The 24,827-nt window shown below is 55.6% G+C and overlaps 1 protein-coding gene across 1 annotated transcript; it reads right to left on the bottom strand.

Moving 5' to 3' along the window:
- Positions 1-965: 965 nt before the first annotated feature.
- On the bottom strand, positions 966-24,809 carry TWF2 (twinfilin actin binding protein 2). Its single transcript, XM_068201734.1, has 9 exons — positions 24,663-24,809; positions 15,238-15,315; positions 11,296-11,474; positions 9,939-10,034; positions 9,098-9,202; positions 3,318-3,443; positions 3,074-3,224; positions 2,540-2,661; positions 966-2,372 (listed from the first exon to the last, which is right to left on the bottom strand). The coding sequence occupies exons 1-9, from the start codon at positions 24,685-24,687 to the stop codon at positions 2,205-2,207; spliced, it is 1,050 nt and encodes a 349-aa protein (XP_068057835.1). The 5' UTR covers positions 24,688-24,809; the 3' UTR covers positions 966-2,204.
- Positions 24,810-24,827: the final 18 nt, after the last annotated feature.

Genomic DNA, 24,827 nt, shown 5'->3' on the forward strand with positions numbered 1-24,827 from the left:
AGGGTGCCCAGCCTTTGGGCTGCTCCTGGCCATCTCTCCCATGACCATGACCATGGGCCTTTGGCACAGGGGGGCTGTCACCTGGAATGGCTGCACTGGCAGGGGGTGGGGGCAGTGAATGGGACAGATGGGAAAAAGGGAACAGCACTCACTCCCCCTCAATATTTGGGCAAGTTAAAAATTACTGAGCACAGAAGGAGAGTAAGATCCCAAGGAGAAGGGTGACTCAGCTTGTCAAATGACTCTGGTGGCATCAGCCAGGCTTATTAGCATTTATATACAGAGGGAGCTTTCCTGCAATGAGGCTGCTTCCTGCATAGCAGCATCTTCCCTCCTTCTCCTCTATGACAAAAAGAAAATTCAGGGTTGGATTTTTTTTTTCTGCATTAAGCATTTTTTAAAAAACATTTTACAGCTGGCTTTGCAAATCTTCCATCTCATCCTGGGCATGGAGGGTAAAGCCAAGACATGGCAATGCCCTGACCTGGGTGAGGAGCAGGAGGATTTGGAGCTTAGGATGCAGGCAGACCCCACTGCATTACCAATTCTTCCCTTGGCTCTGCATCCTCCTGCTTTCCCTCCCCACGGCTAGGCAGGAGTTCACTCCAGGCAAGAGAAAAGCCCCAGGAGCATCTTCACAACCTTGCAAAATCACCAGCCATTAAAATAAGGAAAGCTGGGCTGAGCAGGGATGCTGCCTCCTGTAGCCAGCTCGTGCTCTGGGCATTGCTGGAGTGGCTCAGTGTAAAAATCTCTGCCAGGCAGTGTGGTTGTGCCAGACCTCTGGACTGAAGTGTGGATGTCCTTCAAGGTGGTGAGGGCTGCACTCAGCCAGGGCAGGCAGCTTGTGAGAATTACTGGCTCCCAGCTCATGATGTCCAAGCAACTTGCTTTGCAGCTCCAGAGCCCACAGCTGCTAAATGCCCAAACGTAGGGAACCCAGGTGATCTCCAAAGAGCATCAGACTGTTTTAAAAATACTTTATTCTTTAGAAAATACAGCGTTCAGTACAGTGTGCTCTGCTCCTCCCAGCTTCAACCCCCTGACTGCGCCGAGGCAACATCTGGATGCTCACTGCCACAGCTGGAAAGCAGAGGGCAGGTTTCACTGACCCCTTTTCCATCCTCTCAGGGAGGCAGGTGGCTCTCGAGCCCCCGCTGGTACCCAGCAGCAAGGTGCTCTCCCCTCAAGCCCCAGTGCAGCCCAAAGCACAGTGCCAAGCTCGGACTGTGGAGCTGATGATGGCCCTTGGTGGTTGGGGACATCCCCAGGGGCACACAGGGTCTGTCATGCTCCCCCACACAAGGATTTGGAGTAGCCCATGTGATTATTGAGACACGGGGCTGCCCCTGCCCAGAGACCCAGCTGAGGACCTGGGGGTAAGGTAATGGTGGGGGCTGGGGAATGGAGATGGGGGACCAGGGCTCAGGAACCCCTCAGCTCCCTTCCTAAACGGGGATAGGGCTGAGTCAGGGCTGTAACAGCTCCTTCTGAGGGGGAAAACCTTACTGGGGCAGTTCAAAAAGGGGATGCAAACATCACCCAAAGGCAGAGTCACCTTTCTCCAGGTCCAGGCTGAGCTCAGGACTCAGTGGGGAACTTCCACCTCCTGCTGCCTGGCTCTCTGCAGGGAGAAGCTCCCATCCCACAGGAAGCAAAGCCCACCCCACAGGGGTCCTGCCCGCACCCTGAGGGGGTGCAGGATCACTCCAGCCTGGGGCAGAGGGGCTGTGCACACCAAGAGTGGGACAGGGGAACAAAGTCTGGAGGCTGGGGGTCAGGGAAAGAAGCATTTTCTCTTTTCAAACAGGAATCCCCAACCCCCTTCCCTTTGCATAGAGCAGCTTTCAGGTGAGTGTGTCCTTAGTCACCCAGGGGACACCGAAAGCAGTGGCTGTGACCCTGAGGGGGACAGGAGCAAGGCTGGGGACATGGCTCTGCTGCTCCCGTCCTCCCCCCACAGACCCAGGGCTTGCACAAGGACAGGAAGAAAAGAACCAGCGACAACCCTGAACCCTCCCCACCGCTCTGCCCCCGGGTGCAACAAGTCATCCAGATGTTTAAAAAAGGAATGAAACAGGAAAAAAAAAGGTTAAAAAACAAAAAAAAAAGGCTGAGATGGAGGGAAAGATCCCCAGGTCAGCGGAGAGGAAGGCGGGACGCGCCGCAGGGATGGTGTCCGTTCACCGCCGGCCCCGCGGGATCTAACTGTCCTCGCCGTTCTCGCCTGGCCCCTTGATCAGCCGCTTCTGTCCCCGCTTGCCCACGGGGCCCTTGGGCTTGGCGAAGGCCTGCTTGAAGGCGTGCTGCTTGGGGTGCACCTCCTCATACAGGAACTCCGCCGTCAGCTCCGCTCCGTCGTCGATCTCGATCTGCGCCCGGCAACGGGAGACGGGGGCTCAGCAGCTCCCTTGGGATTTGACACCCACCTTTGGGGTACCCAACTGCCCCCCGAGCCCACCAGAGGGGCTGGACCAAGGCTGCAGCACAGCCCCTGGCAGTGTCCAGCTCCATCACCTCTGGGGGGGCTCACTCTCACCTTCTTGGCTATCTCCAAGCAAAACTCCTGCTCCACAGTGTCCAGCAACCGGCTCTTGCAGCTGGAGTAGAGCATGCGCTCCTTGATGCTGCACTTGTACCCGGGCATGGAGTAGATAAAGACTGCAAAAACAGAGCAGGGCTTGTGGCACTGCCCGGGCCCACGGCCAGGGAGCACCGGCTGCATCCCACCCTGCTCATGGCTTTTCCAGCCCAGAGTCCCAGATAACATCCTGCAACAGAGGGTGAGCCATCCCATCCATCACCCCTCCCAAATCTCCCCTGGTACTCCTGCAACACCAGAGGGAACCAAACCACCCACCACCAAGAGTTCTGGGGCAGCACCCAGAGACCTGCCCTGCACATGGCACCAAAGGGTTTGCCAGCACCCACCACAGGAGGGAACTGACTCAAGGCTCCCTGATGCACCATCCCTATTCCCCATCCCTGCTTGCTCCCCATGTAACCAATGGTCCAGGGAAAACAGGGATTGGCACAGGCTCAAACTGGCCTTTCCCAGTGCTGAGGCTCTCACCAACAGACTCCAGGTAATCTCCCTCGTGTGAGTGCTTGTACAGGAAGAAATGGTAGCGAGCAGAGTCCTGGGGGATCCTCTTGGGCAGGTCAGTGATCTCTGTGGGGCTCGTGTGCACCAGGTCGATGGTCTCCCGCTCCAGATCCAGCTTCTGATGGACAGAGGGGACAGGGAGCAGATGGGAGTGAGAGACAGCAGCAGGATGTGGGGAGTGGGGCACAGAGAAGCCATGTGAGGGACCTACCAGCTGGATGTAGTTGATTTTTTTCTGCTTGAGAGCCTGGATGGCTTGCTGGGCATCCAGCTGCAGGGGGAAGGCCAGGCCCTGCAGCGTCTGGTGCTTGCTCTCCACGCTGATCTCCGTCTTCACCTGGGGATGGAGACCACCTCGAGCGTCAGGGCACAGTGGCAAAGGGTGGGGAAGGGAGGAACAGGAAAACCAGCTGTCTCTGCAGCTAAAGGCTTCTCATCCAAGGAGGTGTCTGACACCTGTCACACAGGGATCACAGCACTAAACCACTGGAGTCAGCCAGGCTCAGGATGGTGGTGCTTGTCACCATCCCACCTCTCCAGGACATCACCCGGCCCCAGCCATGCACCCCCACACCTCCTGCTTCACTCTCAGCAAAGACCAGCTCAAAACCAATGTTTCCCAGTGAATCCCTGGCAGGGATGCTGTGACCAGCACTGGCACATCTCCTCTCCGATCATCTCTGACTGCAACCTGTGGGTGACAGGGGAAGGCCTGAAATCACAGCACTCAGCTGGGCATCCCCCCTCCCCAGTGGGTTTAACTGCAGCAGACAGACATCCCCTCCAAAGACGGAGCTGGGGATTGGAGATCCACAGCTCAGAAAGATCCCAGCCGCTGTTTCCCCCACAACCCCTACAAGGTAGAGGCTGCCAGCCATATCCTGAGCAAACCCCCTAGTCCAGGAGAACAAACCCCACTTCAAAGAGGGGAGAGAAAGAGATGGCAGAGACATCAAATCGCTCCAGGTGCCTCCATCCAGCCACAGCAGGGGTCCCTGATGGGGCCAGGGGGAGAAGGGCACACGCGGCGGGCACACCATACCTCCTCGGGGTCGGGGTACTCTACCAGCGATGGGCAGCAGCAACAGCCCCCCACCATCTGCCACAGAATACAGGGAGACGGTGTCACCCCGGTGGCAGAGGAGCCCCTCCCACCTCAAGACCCCCTCCCAAGGAAACCCTCCAGCAACACATCCCAAATACTCTGCAGTGAGCGTGGGTCTCTTTCCTTTGGGATCGATTTTGGGGATTTTGGATAGAGTCCAACCTTTATGGTTTTTTTTCTTTCTTCATTTCCCTCCCCCTGATAGAGAAAAGGAAGAGAAGTCAAGGCATGCCAAGAGAAACACAAGAGTTTGAGCTGACATCTCAAAACCACTCGGCAGCACCAAAGTGGGTATCGTTTAGGCTGCCCTTTGTTACAGCAGCCCCACGCAGCACCCACACCCTGGGGAGATGATGGAGCCAGATGCCCGGAGCAGAGCATGCAGGAAAACACTGCCAGGAGAAGGAAAAACCGGGCATCAAGCAGGCAGAGCAGCCTACCATCTCAGTGCTCGAGTCTTGGGAGCAGGAATCCTGCGAGCGTGGGGAGAGGAGACACACTGTCAATGGCACCCGGCGCACGGAGGTCGTGTGAGAGCAGAAGGGGAGGGGGACACACGGATGTGCCAGGAGGAGGGAGCTGCACCACCTCTGCTGGAGCACAGGGAAGGCTGATCCAGCAATGTGAGCAGGGAGAGCAGCAAAAAACGACACAGGAGATGCCAGTGCTGGGGAGGAGCGGGAGAGAGAGCCTGGGCAGCTCCGAGCCTGGGTATGCAGGGTCTCCACCAACATCCCTGTGCAGAGCCCATCCCTGCCTCATCTCCTCCTAGCTCCCCAGTCAGGGTGACCCCAACGCAGGGTCTGGAGGAGTTCCAGCACTTGCAGCAATAGCTTTTGGGCTATCCTCCATTAAGGAGCATATATGGAATGTTTATGAGGAAAAAAAATGCTCAGGCCTCTATCCATGCCAAGCATCCTGGAGGATGAGCAGGGTGTTGATGTGCAGCTCTCAGGAAAGGGAAATAATTGCTCAGGTGGACGCCAAGTCCAGCTGACCTCCAGCTGTGCTGTCCTGCCATCCCCCAGGGTGCCATGGCACCAGCAAGGGCCTGAGGGCAAGCACCCAGGGATTCAGGACACACACAAGTTCACCTGGTCCCACCCTGTGGAGAGGTGCAGCACAAGGACATTACCACTGCCAACACCTCCAGCATCCCAGCTTTCTGTTCCATAAATGCAAGAAGACCAGGGGAGTTACAGTGGGACTGTAGAGACCTTAGCTCTGACACAAAGCACACCGAAGTCCAAAAACACCAGGAGATGGAAATTTGTCCCAGCAACATCAACTCCCCCATATACCTCGGCATTTTCTACTCCTTCCCTTTTCAGAAACATTAAAAACTGTCTGCCTGAGCACTCACCAGGGCACAGCCTGGGAGTAGTGCATGGGACAGCTGAGCGTGTGCTGCATCCCAGCCTCCCAACCTTGCCAGCAGCAGGCTTGCCTGGGAAGTTATTTTATCTCCTTTTCTTTAGGTTAGATTTTCTCCTCCTCTTTCCTCCCTCCTGGCGTGCTGCTGACCCTGCCTGAGGAGCATTTCTCTGTCTAATGGCAAATTCCTCATGGGAGGGTTCTGGTGAAGCACCACCAACACTGCGGGGCAGCTGTGAAGGACACCCCCTTACCCACTGCAATGGCACCTCCACCTTTGTTTCTTCTCAATTCTCCTGCCTCCTCCCCCAGCTCCAAGGCTGCCTTCCTCTGCCCCACGGGCCTGCCAATGGGATATGCCCAGCTCCCCCTCCACCCATATTTCTGAACCTGCAACACTTCTACAAAGACTCCTCAGGCGTGGGTGTTGAGCTCAATGCCAAATTCAAAGCTGTTTCTTAGCCCACGGTCTGCTGACAACTATCAGCTCAGTAAAGCTGGCATTTTCCAGCTATTAAAAACACATATATATATATAGCAGGTGGCAAATTTCCATGAGCTCCCACCCAGCTATCAAAAAGAGGTTAACCACAACATCACCTCTGTCCATCCAGTCCTCAAAACCCAGCCTTACAGCTGCTTTGCCAAAGGCTGGGCAGCTCCCTGGGGGATGTGCAAACCTGAGTCCCTCCTTGCTCGGTGTCAAAGGCCACTCTGCTGGCCTGCAGCCCTCACCTGCCCCTTTGGGCTATCCTGCCCTTCTCTTCCCATCCCCTCTCCACACTCTTCTGGTGGCTGGGGAGGACCCCAGGCAGTTTCTGCCTGACCACAAACACAGCCATGTGTGGGGTGAAGGCTGCAAGTCTGGCCAGTGTCTTGGAAGGTTGTGAGTCAACAGAGTGGGAGGGGAGGCCAGTGGGGCCCAGCAGCAGCTCCAGGCGAGGGGCACAGCAAAGCACTTGAGGGCTGGTGGCTTTTAAATAAACCCTTGTGCCTCTTCTGAAATCCTAATGGATTGGTTGAACACAAGGGGATGCACAGGGTCCTGTACCCTGCATGGGCCTGGGCAGACCCACAGAAGTGCTGAGGTCAGGGCTTGCCCCATGGCCAATTCCCAGGCCAGTGCTGGCCCTCACCACTCATTCCCACGCACGGATCTGCTCCTCCAAACTCAACAGTCACGTGCAAGCACACTCCAGGTCCCAGAGCCTGTGCACAAGGAACCCTGCAAGCTGCAGGTAATGAAGAAAGCTGCAAGCATCACTGTACCAAGCTGTAACACCAACACAGAGACCCCTTAGCACACCCAGCACTTGGCTGCTTCCCACCTATAAATCCACAGGCAAAAATATATTCATCTTCATCTCTTTCTTAATGTCAGTGACTCCTCCCTGTGGCCCAGGCTGACACAGGGGACCATGCACCCTTAAAATAACCCCCACCAAAGCAGACACTAGCAGCACCTCTATCCAGGAGCTGCATCTCACAAAGGCAAGGCTGGGAGGGAAGGAGAATGAGGCAGATCAACGAGCATCACAAGCAGCACTTACCTGGGCCATACAGCCCTGTAAGACACTGCCCAGCAGCCCCCCCAAAACTACTTAATCCTGCAGCACAGGCCAGGCAAGGTGATGGCAGATCACAGAATCAGCTGAGTCAAAAGGGACCCTCAAGAATCATCAAGTCCAGGTGTCCCAAGGTGCCAAAGAAACCACACAGTCACCATCAGCACCTCTCTCTTCTCCAAACATGGGCATCTCCTTGGATGCTCCAGAACAAATTCTGCCCAGGCCCTCCAGGATGGGAGCTGGGATAATGCCCCTAAGACCCACCTGGTGGAGACCACCCCTTGGAGGCATCTCCCAAATGTCCCTCAACTTTGCCACCTGCAGACCTGCTCTGGCAGGTGGAAATCACCCCCAGACCTGCTTGGACAGGAAGAAACTTCCTGCCTCATCTATACTGTTAATTAATGCCATGAGGCTGATTGGCTTCACATCTCCCACACATCCTGATCCATCCATGAGAGGCACAGCCCCAGCACAGGCAGAAGAGAGGGATTCTCCTCTAGAGAGGAAAGCTTTCCATGCATCTAAGGGAAATTCCCCCATCCCAAAACAAAGTACTGCTTCCAAGTGGTCTCCCCACACAGTGAGCACACCCCCTCTTCTGCCTCAGTGTGCCACAGCAGCACAGAGGCTGCGAAAGGCCAGCAGGGAACAATGGGCACACAGCCTTGTGTGCCCCCAGCCCTACCCTGTGCCACTTCCACATCCTTTCCAGCACATAAGCCCCCAACTACAGGCTAAGATCTGTATTTCTTGGGACAGCATCCCTCGTATTTATAGACATAAAGGAAGTGTATGGGAGAGGAGGCTGCTGCAGTCCAAAGATAAGCCTGAATATCTTCAAACTCAGCTCTGGGTTTTCCTCCAGGTTAGAGACCTGCTTTCAGCCCCAGACCATCTTTTGACTGCCAGCAAAATACAGTCCTGAGCTCATGTCCAACCAAGGGGAAAAAAAGAGTAGTGTAAATTCCTCTTTATGCTACCAATTTGACTGTGAGGGTGTTCATCCACCTTGAGAAGGACAGAAATGGTTTAAACAGCAGAGAGTGAAGTAAAAATGAGCCATCCCTTTCAGCTGAATGCTCACTCCCTGCATCCTTTGTGCCCAGAGGGCCTCAGGCTCCTCTCCCAGGGCTGTCAGACACCCAGCCCTGCTGGACAGCCAGCCCTGCTGCACACCCTGCTGGACAGCCAGCTCTGCTGGACAGCCAGCCCTGCTGGACAGCCAGCCCTGCTGGACAGCCTGCTGGACACCCTGCAGGACAGCCAGCCCTGCTGAACACCCTGCTGGACACCCTGCAGGACAGCCAGCCCTGCTGAACACCCTGCTGGACACCCTGCAGGACAGCCAGCCCTGCTGGACACCCAGCCCTGCTGGACAGCCTGCTGGACACCCTGCAGGACAGCCAGCTCTGCTGGACACCCTGCTGGACACCCTGCAGGACAGCCAGCCCTGCTGAACACCCTGCTGGACACCCTGCAGGACAGCCAGCCCTGCTGGACACCCAGCCCTGCTGGACACCCTGCTGGACACCCTGCAGGACACCCAGCCCTGCTGGACAGCCTGCTGGACAGCCAGCTCTGCTGGACAGCCAGCCCTGCTGCACACCCTGCTGGACAGCCAGCCCTGCTGGACAGCCAGCTCTGCCGAACACCCTGCTGGACACCCTGCTGGACAGCCAGCCCTGCTGGACACCCAGCCCTGCTGGACAGCCAGCCCTGCTGGACACCCTGCTGGACATCCTGCTGGACAGCCAGCCCTGCTGGACAGCCAGCCCTGCTGGACACCCTGCTGGACATCCTGCTGGACAGCCAGCCCTGCTGGACACCCTGCTGGACACCCTGCTGGACAGCCAGCTCTGCTGGACACCCTGCTGGACACCCTGCTGGACATCCTGCTGGACAGCCAGCCCTGCTGGACAGCCAGCCCTGCTGGACACCCACCTCGTTGATGCGGATCTGCTGCAGCTCCTGCTCGGCTGCGGTCAGCGGGGCGGGGGCAGAGCAGGAGGACACGTGCTTCTGGTAACCACTCAGGGACACGTCCTCCTGCAGACAGAGGCACAGGGCAAGTGTCACGGGTGGTCATCGCTGCAGGGTTGGGTGTGCCCCCAGCCTTGAGCTGAGTCTGAGCAACCCAGAGAGCCTCGGGCTCCCTCCTGACCAGGAGGACCAACCTGAAGGCTCTCAGATTCCTCCATGCAAATCCCACACTCATTTGTGTGTTCTGACCACCCTGCCCCTCCCCAGTCACCCATGGCTGTGGCAGTGGGCTCCTCTGGCTGTTTCATGAGCATGGAAGTGAGAGGGAAAGGCAGAGCCCATGGCCCGGGAGCAGCAGAGGGACCTTGGAGAAGACCAGGAATGCTCCCTGGCTTCCACCAGTACCAGAGGCCCCAGCAGGACTGATGTCCAGGAGGCCCTGGCTGTGCAGCTCCCTCTCCCATGAAAGGAGGAGAAACCTCCACGCAAGGCAGCGGACAACCCCGGCGTGGAGGCAGCTCCCGCTGCTGGAGTGACACTGCCACCACCTGGCACTTCTTCTGCCATTCAGTGTAAAGCTCCACATCTTGCAGGCTCCCTCCCACCTCCTCCACGCTCTCCATCACAGACCACAGCCATGCAGGCAGGAGAAAGCCATGCAGGGAGCAGTGTGGAGGACCAACACCCTGCTGTCTCCTCAGCAAACACCAGCATCCCACATCCACCACCCATACACCGAGCTCCAGGCAGGCTCTGAAGCTCAGGGTCAGACCCAAAGGCTGCTCAGGACCCACCACGGTACCTTCACTGTGCCAAACATCTCGTCCTTTATGTGCCCCCCGCCAAACTCCTTCTTCACAGTGGCTCTGGTGGCAGCGTACAGCATCTTCAGCCGGACCTGCCAGGACAGGGGTGGCAGTGCTGTCACACAGGGGCACCAGAGGGGGGCCCAGAGGTCACAGCCACCACCCCCCACAGGCTCCACACACCTCAGCCTCTCCTGGGAGCACCCGCCAATTTTCTAGCTCAGTCTGATTTTTAATGGCAGCATCCCTAGGTAGGGATCAGCTGGGAAAACCTACCAGCACTATTTCTGGGGCTGCAGCCTTGCCAAGAGCTGCCCACAATCCAACAGTTTATTCCATGCTTTGCTTTCCAGTCCCTGAGCTCCAGAGCACCATTTCCCACCAGCACTTGAGTTAGAGGAGGCACAAATACCACAGACTCACTTAAAAGTGACTTTTGCCTTTGGCACTTCTGTTGCATCATTCTGCAAAATGCAGGGAAGAGCTTTGGCAAGTGCTCCTGGGCCCACTGTGCTTCTGCAGTAAGAGCCTCTGTGGTTTGTTGAAAGATATACATATTTAAAATATATATAATTATATATACACGTGTATATGTACATGTACACATGCACAAATACGCACATGCATATAAAATTACATATATATCACTTGTATACATATCTTTATATATGTGACCAGTGCACATATTAATGTGGCAGTAAATCTATCTAGCTTATAGATTACAATAAATATATAACAAATAAATACATAGGAATATATAAACACACATATACATATATATACACAGACAAATATGTATATAGAAGACAAGCACATGTGTTAACACATCAGTAAACTTCAGCTGATGTGCTCAACAGGATGGCATTTTCCAAGCTGTACCACTGATATCCTCCAAACCCGCTTCCCATCCAACCAGCCCTTTTGTGTCACTCTCCAGCAGCTGACTTTGGAGAAGGGCTGGCAGCCACTCTGCATCAGCCTCAAGCAGAGCAGGGCCAGGCTGGCCAGGGAGGCAAATCAATGTCAGTGCCAGCTCTTCCCAGCAATGGCCAGAGCCGTGGTGGGATGTGTCCATCCTGGCCTCAAGGTCCACACCACTCCCCCCTCTACATCCCAGCTCCTCCACCTCCTCACCTAGCACTGAAATGGGACAGGGACACAGTCCCAGTGTATCTCTTTGTGCCTTAAAAAATGCCCCATCCCCACAGCAGTCTCCATTTCTCAACCACGAGCAGAGTGTGAACGCTCCTCCTCAGCACCAGGGCAAAGTCCCCTTGGCCAGCACTTCCTCCCCCCTGCACCTCCCCCTGCACGTCCCTGTCCCCAGGCTGGGTGCCAGGGCCTGCAGCTCACCGGGGAGCTGTCGGGGGACCAGGAGATGAAGAGCCACTCGTAGCCCTGGGCGTTCTGGCTGTCCAGGCGGTACAGGACGTAGCAGGGCTGCTGCTCGTCCAGCAAGGGCAGCACCAAGGTGTCATAGTCAGCGTCCCAGCGCCGGGACAGCTCTTTGTGGGCTCCCAGCACGAGCTGCTCTGCAAGGAGAAGACAGGAAAGGTGGTGTTAGACCAAAGCAAGCTTCATCTTGCAGGACCAGGTGGCGGCTCACTTCATTGCAGTTCATTGCAGCTCCAGCACCATCAGTGATGCTGTACTGCAGAAGAACAAATTATGACCTCGAGTCACATGCAGGAGTGTACATTCCCACCAGGAGAGACCATGGGGCTGTGGCTGCTGTGGAGGGCTGGTTTTCTGCCAGCCTCCTCTCAACCATCTCTTCCCCTCCTGTGTTTCTCACCAGCAAAGTCTCCTCTCTGGTGACCACCTGTGGCTTCCTTCCATTCTGCTCCCTCCAGCTCTGCACTCCCCACCCATCCCTCCTCACCCACAGGGGAACACAAGACCTCCCCCATCCCACCTGGACAAGCCTTAGGGTCACTAGAACACCTCACCAGGGACACAGAGAATCACCAACATTTTGGATGCTGATAAAAGTAATGGTCTCAGCAAAATCCAGGATGATGAGCCAAAGCTGCTCTCACTGGATTCCCTGTAACCTCACAGGGGTCAAAATCAGAGCTGATACCCAAAGCCCATGTCTGTGGGCAGCAGGGATGTCCCACAGTCCCCAGCCTGGAGGGGGACCATGCTGCCAGGAGAGGCTCAGCCTCTGGAAGCAACACACCTCAAGGTATTATTTTCAGCTGCTACACAAGTGGCAGCGGGACTGGGAGCCCTGTGAGCTGGGCACTGCTCAGCTGGGATTTAAACACTGGTGCAGGCATCCTACAGACACGAATCCACACCCTGGCAAGGATCAAGTCAAGCTTTGGGATGGCTGGGTGGAAAAGTGGTGGTGCTGGGGATAGCGGTGTAGGTTGCTGGAAAACAGCCTGTATTTTTACTCCATTTGTAGATGCAGAAAGGTCTGGGGGGAGCTTACAGGACTCAGAACAAGATGTAGGAAATTCTGGGGGTGCCAAAGCAAAATGTTTTGGGGCCTTGGGCAATTAGCACTTGAGGGCATGCTTGGCCAGGCACGTGCCCTGCCAGGACCTCTGCCCACAGCCCTGCTGCCCACTGGGAGCCAGGGAGCCCCTTGGCTGGGGCACAACCCTCTCCCTCCCAACCCATTCAGCTCCAAATCTCACGACAGGAAAGCTTTTAAGGAAAATAGTTGAGGAATGAAGGGTTTGGGAGGAATTACTCACCCCTTCTTCCCACCCAGGCAGGACACCCCCTATGACAGCAGCGCAGCCCTCCCCTGCCCTGGCACCTGCCACCACTACTCAATCCAGTTATTTGTGCATGGGTGGCACAAGTTTCTGGTTCAGTAACAAGGACAGCAGAGAACAACACTTTACCTTTTGCAGAACTACCTGTTTGGAGAAAGGGAAGCATAAACACCTCAATGTACTCCTAAAATAAACACAAAGCTCTGCGAATGGATTTGTGCATTACAAAGAAGAAACTGCAGGAATTTCGAGGGGCCAAACCCACTGGCAGCTCGAGGGTATCTCTGTCTGCAAAACAAACCAACACCTCAGGCACAAAGCAATCAGTGCTGAGTCACCCCAGGCTATTCCCGGGCTGTGACTCAGCCGGACCCCAGCCGGGCTGCTGTGAGCTGGCAGCCTCCAACTTTCCCCTGAGCTCTTTGCAGTTCTGCTCAATCCATTCAGGGACAAATTTTCTGCCTTGGGAAGTGTCAGAAAGGGGAAACTCAGAGCAGATGCCCTTCAGCAGAGTTATACAGCACTGGCTGTATCAGGCTCTGGTTGTCCCAGGAGCTGCTGCTGGGAAAGCAGAGCTGGGAGCGTTTCTGGCCCTCGAGGTGCCCCCAGCTCTCCCTGCCTTGCCCTGAAATGCCTCTACAAGGCAGACCTGTCTGCAGCTCTGGTGGGCACCAATGTGCCAAACTCAGTGCACACCATCACCTGTGAGTAAAGAAATGCATCCAACAGGGAAGTCCACATAGCCAATCTTGTCTGAAATCCTGCTGACAGTGAGGAGCAGAGCATCATCTAAAAACATGCTGAAGCACAAGCTGCTCCCAAGCCAGGAAACTGCTGCTGAGTCTTGGTGCACATCCTGCTCCCCTACTCCCTCCTCCGTCCAATCTCAGCTCTTCCCAGTAGCTCTCCAAAGGCAAAACGACCTCTCAAATTGCTCCCAAAGGCTCACTCAGCCACAGTGGTGGTCTTGGAGATGCCCAGACACAGAGCATCTGCCATAAGGCTTCTTGCACCATCTTCCTGTCCTTCTACTCACTGTTGTCTGCTCCAAAATGCCCCAAGACAAATTCTCCACAGGGCAAAAGGTGCTGCAAGCCATCCAACAGAGAGGGAGGCTCCTCTCCCAGTCCTCTGTCCAGGCAGGGCAGCTGGCATGTCCTCCCCAGGCAGTTCTGGACACCTCCCTTCCAGGGTGATCTGTCTGGCTGTGACATCTGCCTGGCCATTCTTAATGCCCAAGGGTCCTTCTCTGCTGAGTACCAGCAGGCTGATGTCCCTGTGTGACAGCAGAGTGGTGGCCCTGCTGCTGACAATGGACAGATTAAAAAATCCCTTTCAGCCACAGCAGAGATGGTGGGAAATGTTTTCCATTGGTGATAAAAAGTCTTCCTCGCTGGCATCAGCAGCCACAACCCAAAACCAGTGGCACAAGCCCTAAGCATCCCAAGTCCAGGCTTAAGGACGGGCATGACTTATCCTAACACAAACCTGATTCCCACTTTTGAAAAGCAAAAGAAGCTGAGAAGGCAAAATTGCTGTCAAAGACACTTCCAAGAAACAATGTGGATGTTTCATCCCCCAACAATGGGGACCTTGCCAAGGACAAAGCCAACACTGCTGAGCCCTGCTGCAGTTCCATTGATGTGCCCCACGCATGTCCAGTCACGCTGCTCTTCTGAACAGGACGTTGTGGCCTCTCCAGAGGTCAGGTGGGCTCCTTATGACCACAGGCTCCTTACAACAACATCCACCTCGGTGTTTGCACTGGTGGCCCACCCAGGGGAGGTGGTGACAGCAGCTTGGCAGGACAGTAATGTCCCTGCTGCTGCCGTGAGAAACAAGTCATTCATATGCAATTGTATGAGGCTGAGGTGATGGAAAACCTACACCAGGGCAGCTCCCTGCCTGCTGGGACATTCAATCAGTGCTCAGCTCTGCTCACTTGCTTGACAGATGCAGAGGCCACCCAAAGGACCCACTCCATGGGACAAACAGGGGCAAGGTTGGTGCCAGCCTGTATCCTGGGCTAGGGGCAGCCCATGGGATGGGATGGCTCTCAGAGTGTGGCATTCCTCACAGGATGCCACTGCAGCCCTGTGCTGGACCTGGAGCCACAGAGCACGCCCCTGCCCTGAGCATCTCCTTGCCAGCTGTGGGATGACACATCCCAGGAAGAAGATGCCTGTGCATCACCCCCAGCAAAGAGGGGGTGATGAGCCCAAAGGGTCCCTGCAGCAGCCTGTCACAGAGATCCCATAATAAAATATGACACAGCAGCAGCAAAAGCCCCCACAGAGCACCGATCCCCGGCTGGTATTGCTCTGCTGGCAAAGTCACTGCTCCCCACTGGAGCTGGCCTGGGGCTCCAGGAGCTCCTCACCAGCACACCCAAAGTTTGGGCTTGTATTTCAGGTCTGGGTTGCCACATGCCCAGAAGGCCCAGGAGCATTTTCCTTGAGGTTTACAAAAACACAAGCTGGCACCGCAGTGGTGAAGAAGAAAGGAGGAGAGGAAACAGAGAACAGACAGAGCGTAAATCAAAGCACTTATAAATGGGACTTACCGTCCTCAATGATGACCTTGATGAGCCGAACTGAACCATTTCGGGCTTTGGCAAAAAAGTCCCTTAATTCTGTGGTGGCTGAAAGAACCAAAAACATCGTGATCAGATTTAGCAATCAAAGCAGGTGCTGGGTCGCTCAGTGACTGACCAGAAAGGGGACCAACTTGGCAGGACAGAAATTTAAAACTTAAAAGTATTTTAATTAAATCTCTGGTGCCAAAAAAAATTATAATAAAAAACAACAATAACACAAATCCCAAAAAGCTGGGAGAGAAGTGCCACGTCTCCCTGAGGCGTCAGAGTTAAATAGCAGCTGGGAGCACATGTGATCCAGAGAACCTGATACTTGGCCTGGGTGAACATAATCACCCAAATTTAGACGATGGCTTGGCCAGTGCAGGCAGGGAGAGCTCAAGTGACAAGTTGATTCGCTTTACAGAGCAGCAGGGTTGGCATAGCCGGGGTGGCTGGAGGATGTCCTGACAGGCTGTGATGTCCTGGGCTTGTGACACACGGCAGGATGCTGCTCCCGAGCGGCTGGGAGCCAGCACAACTCCAAACTGGACATGCTGGTTTGAAGCTGAGCCCGTGGGGAAGGGAAAGGCAACAGCCCCAGGGTTTTGCTCTGAAGTTGGCAGGGCTGGATTGCAGAAGGCTTTTGGGAAGCGTTTCGGGGAGCATTCCTCCTCACCCCTCTCCCTGAGCACCAGGCAACAGCAACCAATCTTCAGCATCCTACCAGGAGGCAGCTGGAGGCACTGGATAGTGCACTGGATAGAGGCTTCATCTGCCCACCCTGGAAGCATCAGTGGCACAGAGCTCCCCGTGCCACCCAGGACACACTCCATGTGAAGGCAAAGCCCAGGAGATGTGGCTCCGAGGGGCCAACCCTCCAACAAGGATCATCTCCTGGCCTGGCTCCCCCTAAAGCCACCCAAGCCCTTTCCCAGATGCAGCCATGCAGCAAAGGGAGCCCTGTGATTTCAAAAGCTGCTGTTCTTGTTAGAAGTACTCAAGAAACTGGTGTTGCAAAGATTAGAGACCTGGGCAGATGCCCCTTAGCCCACACCAGGATCTGTGCTTGGAATCTCCATCAGCAGCCCCTCCATTCCCGGTGCTTTGCTGTGCCAGCAGCAGGAAGGAACCTGGAGCCGAGAGCATCCACAGCTAAGGCACGTGGCAAAGGAAGCCATCCCTTCAAGGGCCATATCCAGTCCCTGCAGCCCCTCCAGCCCTGGGTACCACCCTTGGCACAGCCCCAGGAGGAGCCTCGATGGTACCCGGCACCGCACCAGGGACCCGAGCGGCCACCGACTGTCACTGAGTGGGGCCCTCGGTCCCTGCAGGCAGACCCTGGGCTGGGGCACTGCCAAAGCTCCCCCAGCCCTGAGGGAGGGGGAATCCCTGGGGAGCTCCCAGGAAACTCCTGCCTGTTCCCCACAAGTGACACCTCTGCGATGCATCTGCTCCACCAGCCCAAAGCCTGCCCTGGTCAGGGGGCTGCGTGGCTTCTCCTCCCACGGAAAGAAGAGGCACACACGAGGAAGAGCTGCAGGCTGGCTCCCTGCAGGCAGCAGCTCCCATACAAACCCAGAGATGCCATCCTGACAGGACCCTGCAGGAATGAGCACACAGACACTCCAGCAAAGGCATGTCACTCCTTAATGGCATTTCAGGGGACAAACAGAAGGTTTGCTGGTGTAATCCCACCACAAGCATGCTCCCTCCAACGGCAACAGGGCATGTAGCTCTCCCAGTTCCCAGAGCAGACATTCACCCTCTCCCAGTGCCAGCTGGGAGCTCAGCCCACTCCTGCTGTGCCCAACCAAGGATATTCTGATATTTTTAGCCCCTTTCCTTGTTGAGAGTGGCTGTTTCCTTCTGGCAGCATCTGTGGTTATTGCACACATACAAGGCGGAAGAGGAAAAGAAAAAGACATTTATACACCCAAGAAACCTCATGCAGGAGACAAAACTCTTAATAAGCTTCAGGTTTCAACAATTCCTATTACACTTCAAAACTATGAGAGAATAACATCACTCTTGGACGTTTCTACAGCATCAACTTCAGGAAAGAAATAACAATGTTCTGCAGCACTAACCAGTTTGCAAATCACTCCAGTCTGACCTAATCCTTCCCAGAACCCAAAGGCAGGTGGGGGGTGTGGAAAATCAGGAGTCTGGGCAAATGCAACCCTGTAGCCCTCTTGGAAATGCTAGGAGTGCCCTGAAGATCAACAGCCAGGACGATTGGCAGTTGAGGGGCTGACAAGTGACAGCCAAGCACTGGGGTCTGTGTAGGTACCGAGGGGTTGAAGGGGGTGAGAAAAAGCCTGGATGCTGCCAGAGAAGCCGAGCACACCACAGGAAATGCCTCTTCCAAGGAGGGAGACTATTTCCAGAGGAGACAGCAGCAAAGCTTTCAAAAAAAAACCTCAGAGGGGGCTTGCAAGATTTAATTTTGCTGATTTTTTAAAAGCAATTTTCTTTCAGATAAAAACCAGAGTGTCTCCAACGTCCCCTTCTGCCTCTCACAATGCAGAGCCAAGAGCCAATGAGGAGGGAGAGGAATAAACCAGGGAAGGTTTGAGCACGAGCTCAGCACTGCTTCATTACGGCATGATTACGACTTAATTGGCACAGCAGACTTGACGAGATGGCTTGCGTGCCTGAAATATTAATAGAGAAGTCCACAGTCAGCTCTGGAGGAAGAGCTGGAGGAAACCTCACCCTGGAGATGGTGCCTCATGGCATCCCCTGCCAGTAAGTCTCCAGGATACAACTCAAGAGCTGAAAAACCCATGTGTGAGGAAGCCATAAAAACCAAGGGAGAGGAGGGAGCAACAGGGCAGAGGACTGAAAGGGACCCACACATCTAACTCACCCTCTAGACAAGGGTTCCTGGAAAATCCTGGAACAAATAATCCAGAAACAAATCCAAGCTGGGCTACAGCCCGTGTGGATCTGCTGAGGCCAAGATACATGAGATCCCTCATGCTTCCTCCAGCAGAGCCAGAGACCTGTGGGCTTCAGGGGTCTCAGCTCAGCTTCTATGTGTCTCCAAGTGTCAGATGCCAGCTTGGGAACATGGGGGTGGTGAACCTCCATGGCAGGGACACAAAACCACATGGGTAACTCACTCAGGGAGGATCAGAGGTGGGATCGAGCAAGGTGTCCTGGGCACCTGTGGTGGGTGCAGCTTTATCCACATTTCCATGAACACTTCTGGCAGCTGCAATAGTGCTTCCTGCAGCTGTAAGGTGGGAAGCTAGAGGAGATGCAAGTGTGCACTCGAGAAAAATTCAGCGTTCTCTCAGGAGACTGGAGAAACGGGCTGGGAAAAAAAGAAATAGATGAAACTCAATAGGAAGCCAAGTACCATAACTGGAGAAAGGACCAGACAGGGCAGGGTCCAGCAGCTCCAGAGGAGAAAGGTGGGTCACAAGCTGAGTCCAGGTTAGTCACTTCACACTGCTTCAGGCAAAGTCATTTGTGAAGGCACGAACAAGAGCGTGACCATGTTATCTGGTGCTGACAAGGCTGCAGGCACAGCACAAACAGCACACCCAGGCTCAGCATCGTGCAAGGAGCAAGGCACAGCACACACAGCAGCTGTGCCAGAGAGCACAGCGTGCTGGAGCTGCAGCTGGTCAGCCCAGGGAAGAGAAGAAAAATCGCAAACAGCTTGTACTGGTTTTCCAACCAGGAACATCAAGACCCACCTTGGAGTTTGGGAACTCTCATGCTGAGAGTTCCCAAACCCTGGGAAGGACACCATGTCTCTATCCCTGCCCTGGAAAATGGATGTTGCTGCTCGGGATGTTGCTGCTTTGAGGCAGCGTGAGCCCAGTGGCATCTGAGGAACCTTCTGGCCTTTCTGCAAGGCAGCCCTGCTGTCAACCCTCATGGCAGACCTGGTGAGCACACACACCCCAGCCCAAAATCGCCTTCAGCCACTGAGTACTGCAGCACCTCCTTCTCCCACCTGTTTGTAGGCTGCAGATGAGCTGTCCCCTGTTCACAAACAGCCTGCATTTACAAGCCTGATAACAGCATGTCCCAGGTCCCCTTGTCCTACACAGCCTCCCAGCCCAGTGGCACCTGCCACCCATTTGGGATGGAGGGCTGAGCAGAGCCAGCTGATGACACCGGAGCACCCAGGCTGGGCAGCTCACAGCGCGGCAGGGAGGTGATGGCTGGCTAGCAGTGGCCTTCAGGTGGCCCTGACCCCACAGGCAAACTGCCAGAGGAGAACTGGAGCTGGTGGGAGGAGGGCAGGACAGTGCCTGCCCTCTGGCAGCACTGACCAAAAGGTGCAGAGCAAAGCCTGAATTCCCCCAGCTCAGGGAGCAGCAGGGCAGCCAGATCCTTGCACCTCCTGACAGACACGCTGGTGGCAGCCAGAGGATGCCCTGTGCTGGGATGTGTCCTGGATCAGTCCCCAGGAGATTTCCGTGCCGGGCTTGAAGCATCGCTCTTGTTTAAGCTGCTGAACCATGGTGCTTGCAGGTACCACCCTGCCAAACACTCTTCCCAGACTGAGCCTTTTTCTGCTGTTTGCAGCCCCGGTGAGATTCTCTGAGCAGAGCCGGGCTGCAAGGAGCCCAGAGGGGGAGAGAGGCAGTGATGACAGCCGTAGCCACAGCAACGGCCACTCTGTCCCTGGGGATGCCCGGGTGCCAGCGGAGCCACCCGCGCAATCCCCGGGAAGCGCCGCCGCGGGATGGGGATGGAGGCGACAGCCGCAGCGTCTCCTCCACACATCCCCTCCTCCGGCCTCTCGCCCACTTGTTGGGGCAGCAACACGTTTTTGCTTGTTCGACCCTTCCCCATGGCCCCCACGCAGCGCCCAGATCAATAATACATGCTCCCTGAAACAGATGCCTCTCTCAATACACCAAGTCACCTTGCCCTCCCGACGGGAAACCCGAGCCTCCGGCCATCAATCTTTCATTCCCTGGACATAATCTTCAACTCGATGCGACTGCAAGCGGCTGCTTCCCTTTCACTGTCCGGGGCACAGAGTGCCTGGGATGCAGCAGGGAAACTCAGCCAAAAATCCAGCCACAAACCCAGGCAAAACTTGTCCAAGTTCCAGGGATGCTTGGCCAGACAGAAGTCAAGATGGTGATGAATAAAACATGGTTATACCTGCATTACCCACACTTTCCTTGCCCAGACAGCCCTGCCCAGCTCCTGGTCTGGGCATCCAGGAAAGGATACAACTGCAACAGGCACAAAATAGCTTTTGCTGCTGCTAAAATTCCTTCTTTTCAGTCTATCCCAGTGTAACTCCTTTACGCAATGCCTGCTCAACTCACTTGCTGCAGAGAGGTTTTCTGCCGATGGACACGGTTGGCCAGTTTAAGCAGTAAGAGGATTTTATTTCTCACCATGGAATAAATAAATATGTCCTTGCAGGGAATCTTTTCTGAGGAAAAAAGCTACAGATGTCAGAAGAAAATAGAAAGAAGGGAGTGGGGCAGGGGGAAAAGGAAGCAAGAGAGGAGACAAGCAAAGCTTTTCTCCCAATTTTCTGTGGGGCTAGATTGTATTCCTGCAGGATTTCACATGGACAGCTCCTGGTCCTTAGTGCAAATCCTGCTCAGAGACTTTGAGCCACCTGCCTGACACCAGATGTTTGCTTCTCAACAGCTGATTTTCCATGTGTGCCCAGGACCTGTCTTGGCTGCATTTTGCCACCTTGGATTGGAGTTACTCCTCCCTTCCATTGCTCCAGGGTAGGCAGCACTCACCCTGCAGGCACCATCAGCTGGATCCTGGGGCAGAGTGGTGGTGCAGCACACATGGTCCTTCCTTGCCTGCAGAAGCTGCTGGTTGCTGTTCCTTCTCTCCACCCAGTAAAGCCACCAGCAGAGCACTGGTTTGTGCACTGGAGGGGGCAGGCACCCAGGGACACACCCTGGCCACACTCTCACTGCATTTAGTCTCTCACTGCATGCTTTCCAAAGGATTTCCTCTATCCCACCACTGCTTCACGTCAAGGGATTTGACATCGCATTTATCTGGTCTTCCACCGGCGCTGCCGCTCTGGCCATCCTGACGTGCCCTCCACTTGGAAATGGGCCATACCCCCAGGGGCATCAACCTGGGCCCATGGTGGTCCCAGAAAAGAGATTGGGTCTGGCTCCTCAAAAATATCCTTGCAGCAGCCCAGTGCCCAGTGTTCCCCATGGATGAAAGAGACCATGAACCAATCATCCCTTCTCTTCTCCTCCTCCTGATGGCACCTTGTGACTTATCTCTGGTTAGGAGGTGCCTCCAGCATTCCAAAGGTGCCCCCCAAATTTGTGCTTCCAGGTGCCTCAGGAGCCAGTGCTGCCTCCCAGCACAGCCAGAGGAGAGGGGCTAATGATGTGCTGGATGGGCAGAGAAGGTCCTTCTTTCTTCTCACTAAAGAGACAGGAAGCTGCCTGCTTTCCACTAAGACTTTTGCAGACCCAGCAGCTCCTGGGTCCCACCGTACTGCTTTTTTTTACCCATCTGACAGCATTCCTGCCCATGTGCACCATGATTATGCTTCTCCTGAAGCAAACATCCACTCCTACCAGATGCATTCCCAAAGCAAAATCCTGGGGTAAAGTGGCAGCTGAGCTGTGGATGGGAGCAAAGGTCCTCCCCTATCCCCAGATCTTACCACCTCCCCCAGAAAGAGCAGGCACCAAACTATTTTTGGGTTGAAGAAACAAAATGCATTTGATTTCTTTACTTTCTAGATGAAAAAATACCCTCTAAGAGACTTTTTTTCTCTCTACCCAGTGGTCTTGAAAGAGATCCCAGAAGCAACTGAAAGCAGATGACCTCCCACCAGCATCAAAGCCCCAGTTCAGCATCGCCTTTCCGAAGTTCTAAGCTCAGGCAGCAAATGCTGTTCCAATCTAATGCCATTCAGAGCAAAACAGGGACTGCAAAAAACACTCAATGAATCCTCCCAGCTGTAGCTAAAAGGCAGGTTTTCAGCCCCAGGAAGCCCATAGCACCCTTTGAGAGCTTCCAACCGCCTCCCCAGCCTGGCAGTCTCCATGGCAGCCTGGTTTTCTTGCCAGCACCTTTAAGAGAGCTGCCTGAGATACCTAAAAAATAATAATTAGCCTCTTGCCCCTGCATGAAAAGCTCAGGCCTGATTGCACCCCCTGACACCCCAGCTCTCACTGTCAGAGCTTCCCCTCCACCTGTTTCTCCCCAAAAGCTGGGATGATGTGGGAGTTTCTCCCACAGGGGCTGCTCCAGGGGTTCCCCACCACCACGTCAACCTGCCTTACACAGATCTAGCATTGTGTCAAGCAAAATCCCTTGCCAGCTTGTCTGCAACCTCCCCTGAGCCAGCTGCGGAATCTGATCATAATTCCCCTGGGAGCAGATGTCTTCCTGAAAATACAGGAGAAATGGGAGTGAAGAAACAGAAAATGCTGGGTGCACACAAAGAAAACAAGGCCCCAGAAACCAGGAAGAAGTGAATAATCCCTCCTCCTAGCAAACAAGAGACCTCAGTGCTTCAGCAGAGGGGATGAAAGTAGCAGTGAGATTGCTGTTCCTCATTCGATATGGAATCTGCTCTTTGCTGAGCAAACAGAATAATTCAATCACCCTGATGGGGTGGGGCAGACTGAAATATCCCAAATCCACCTCGGGGGGGGGTTCCCTTAAAGCCTGGAGCACCCCAGTTGTGCATCACAGGTGTTGGAGGGGCAGATTTGCATTCAGAGAGGAAACAGCAGCTTCCCGGAAGAGAGACGGTGCAACAGGGCACGGAGAGAGAACCCAGAGATGTCCAAGATGCTGCGACAGCGAGACCACCCAACGCAAGCTGTTTTCCATAGCCACAGGGAGGATTTTACACCACCCCCAGCCCAGGAATCTGCTGCCAGGACAGTCATCAGGTCCATCCCCACCCTGCACCGCTGCAGCTCCTTGGGGGAAGTCGAGTCCCTTCCCCTTTCCCACTGACAGGGCACGTCACGTCCTACGGGCAACGGTGCCGCACGGTGACTCCCAGCACTGGGCACAGCTTGCCAAGCAGTGGGCAACCAAGGTCAGCGAAGGTCAGTGCTCTCAGAGAGAGCCAAGCTGGCTCATCTCCCTCCCTGGCAGCTGCAGGGTGCCAGGAAGGACAGCACCAGCAGCACAGGAGCAGCCAGGCATGGCCAGAGAGCAACAGGCAGCAGCCTCCGGGGGCACACAGTGCAGCAGGCCCTGCCTGCCCAAACCCCAGGGACAGCTCTGCAGAGCAGGGCCAGCACACCCAGAGCTCAGGTGGGTGCAGGGGTCCATCCTGCTCACTTTTAACTTTTTAAATTATTGTTCTATTTTTACAAAACAAGGAAGATTTAATTAGAGCATAAGCTTCAGGAACTCAGCTAAAGCCAGAAGCAATGAACCTGAACCATAAGCACCAGCTCTCCTGAGCAAAAGCAGGAGAAACATCTAAGCATCATTGCTGGCCACTTCTCAGCTACAGCCCCTCCAGAAGCAACTGGAGGGGAGGGATGTTCTCGACCATGCTGAAGGAACAAGGATGCTCTTGCCATGAAGGACCAGCAGACACAAATTCCCACCCCGGCACAAAGGTGCCGACCAGAGGGAGCTGTGAGGCCAACGTCCCAGCTCCCTCCCGGGACACGCTGCGGGCTGGATTCACACCCGACCGCACAGAGCAGGGCTCCAGGGGCAGCTGCTCTCACATCCCTGCTCGCATATTGATTCGGTTACATAAATTATGCAGCACCTCTACTCCTGATTAATGTTGCTAATTGAGCTGGCAAGGCGAGGGGCAGGAGGGAAATACCGTGAGGACACACAGTCAGTCATGCACCAAGCACACTGAGAAATGCAGAAGCCGCCGTGTCGGGGTGCTGGCTGGGTCCTGTGGGGAGCGGGCGGAGAAATCGGGAAGCAGGAATTCACTCGGGCTCTCCGCAGCTCCCCTGGGCTGGGGAGCAGCTGGGGCCGAGCATCCCCGTAGGCAAGGGAGCGGTGGCCGGGGCTGCGGCCAGGCAGACGAGCGTGACACATCTGTCCGAGCACGTCGCGGCGGGTGCTGAGCATCAGCCCAGACAAAGGATGCGGGAGAGCCCCGCACCGGCGGCACCCCGGCCCGAACCCCCTCCCGCACCTCCTCTCGGCACCCAAACGTTCCGAGCCTCAGTGTCCCCCTCCCCCGCTAATCGCAGGAAACCTGCCGGCTCTTTCGGGAAGCTTCATCTTATCGCCCCCATCGCCGCCGCTGTCGCGACACCGCCCGCAGCTCGCCGCGGCGGGGCCGGGGATGCGCGGGGCGCGGCCCCGGGGGTGCCGGTGGCGGGGGGCGCAGCGGGGCAGCCCGGCCCGGGGCGGGGGCCGAGCGGCGGGGGCAGCCCCCGGCATGGGGCGCGGGGGGACACGAGCGCTCGGCGGGCGCCGCTCACCGTGGATGCCGGTCTGGTGAGTCATGGCTCCGCTCGGCTCCGCTCCGCTCGGCTCCGCTCCGCTCGGCTCCGCTCCGCCGCGTCCCGGGCAGGAAACGGCTGGGCAGGCAGCACCGCCCGTTCCGGAGCGCGGGGCCGCTCCGCGCCGCTCCGCGCCGCCCCGGG

Source organism: Anomalospiza imberbis, chromosome 11 (assembly GCF_031753505.1).
Source record: "Anomalospiza imberbis isolate Cuckoo-Finch-1a 21T00152 chromosome 11, ASM3175350v1, whole genome shotgun sequence".
NCBI classification, from domain to species: domain Eukaryota; kingdom Metazoa; phylum Chordata; class Aves; order Passeriformes; family Viduidae; genus Anomalospiza; species Anomalospiza imberbis.

Bases quoted from the DNA above. Each gene is read 5' to 3' on its own strand.
- TWF2 (XM_068201734.1), bottom strand. From the start codon at position 24,687: ATGACTCACCAGACCGGCATCCACG. The intron at 11,475-15,237 runs GTAAGTCCCATT...TTCTCCTTGCAG, and splicing joins CAAGGTCATCATTGAGGACG to AGCAGCTCGTGCTGGGAGCC. The intron at 10,035-11,295 runs GTGAGCTGCAGG...CTGTCCTGGCAG, and splicing joins GGTCCCCCGACAGCTCCCCG to GTCCGGCTGAAGATGCTGTA.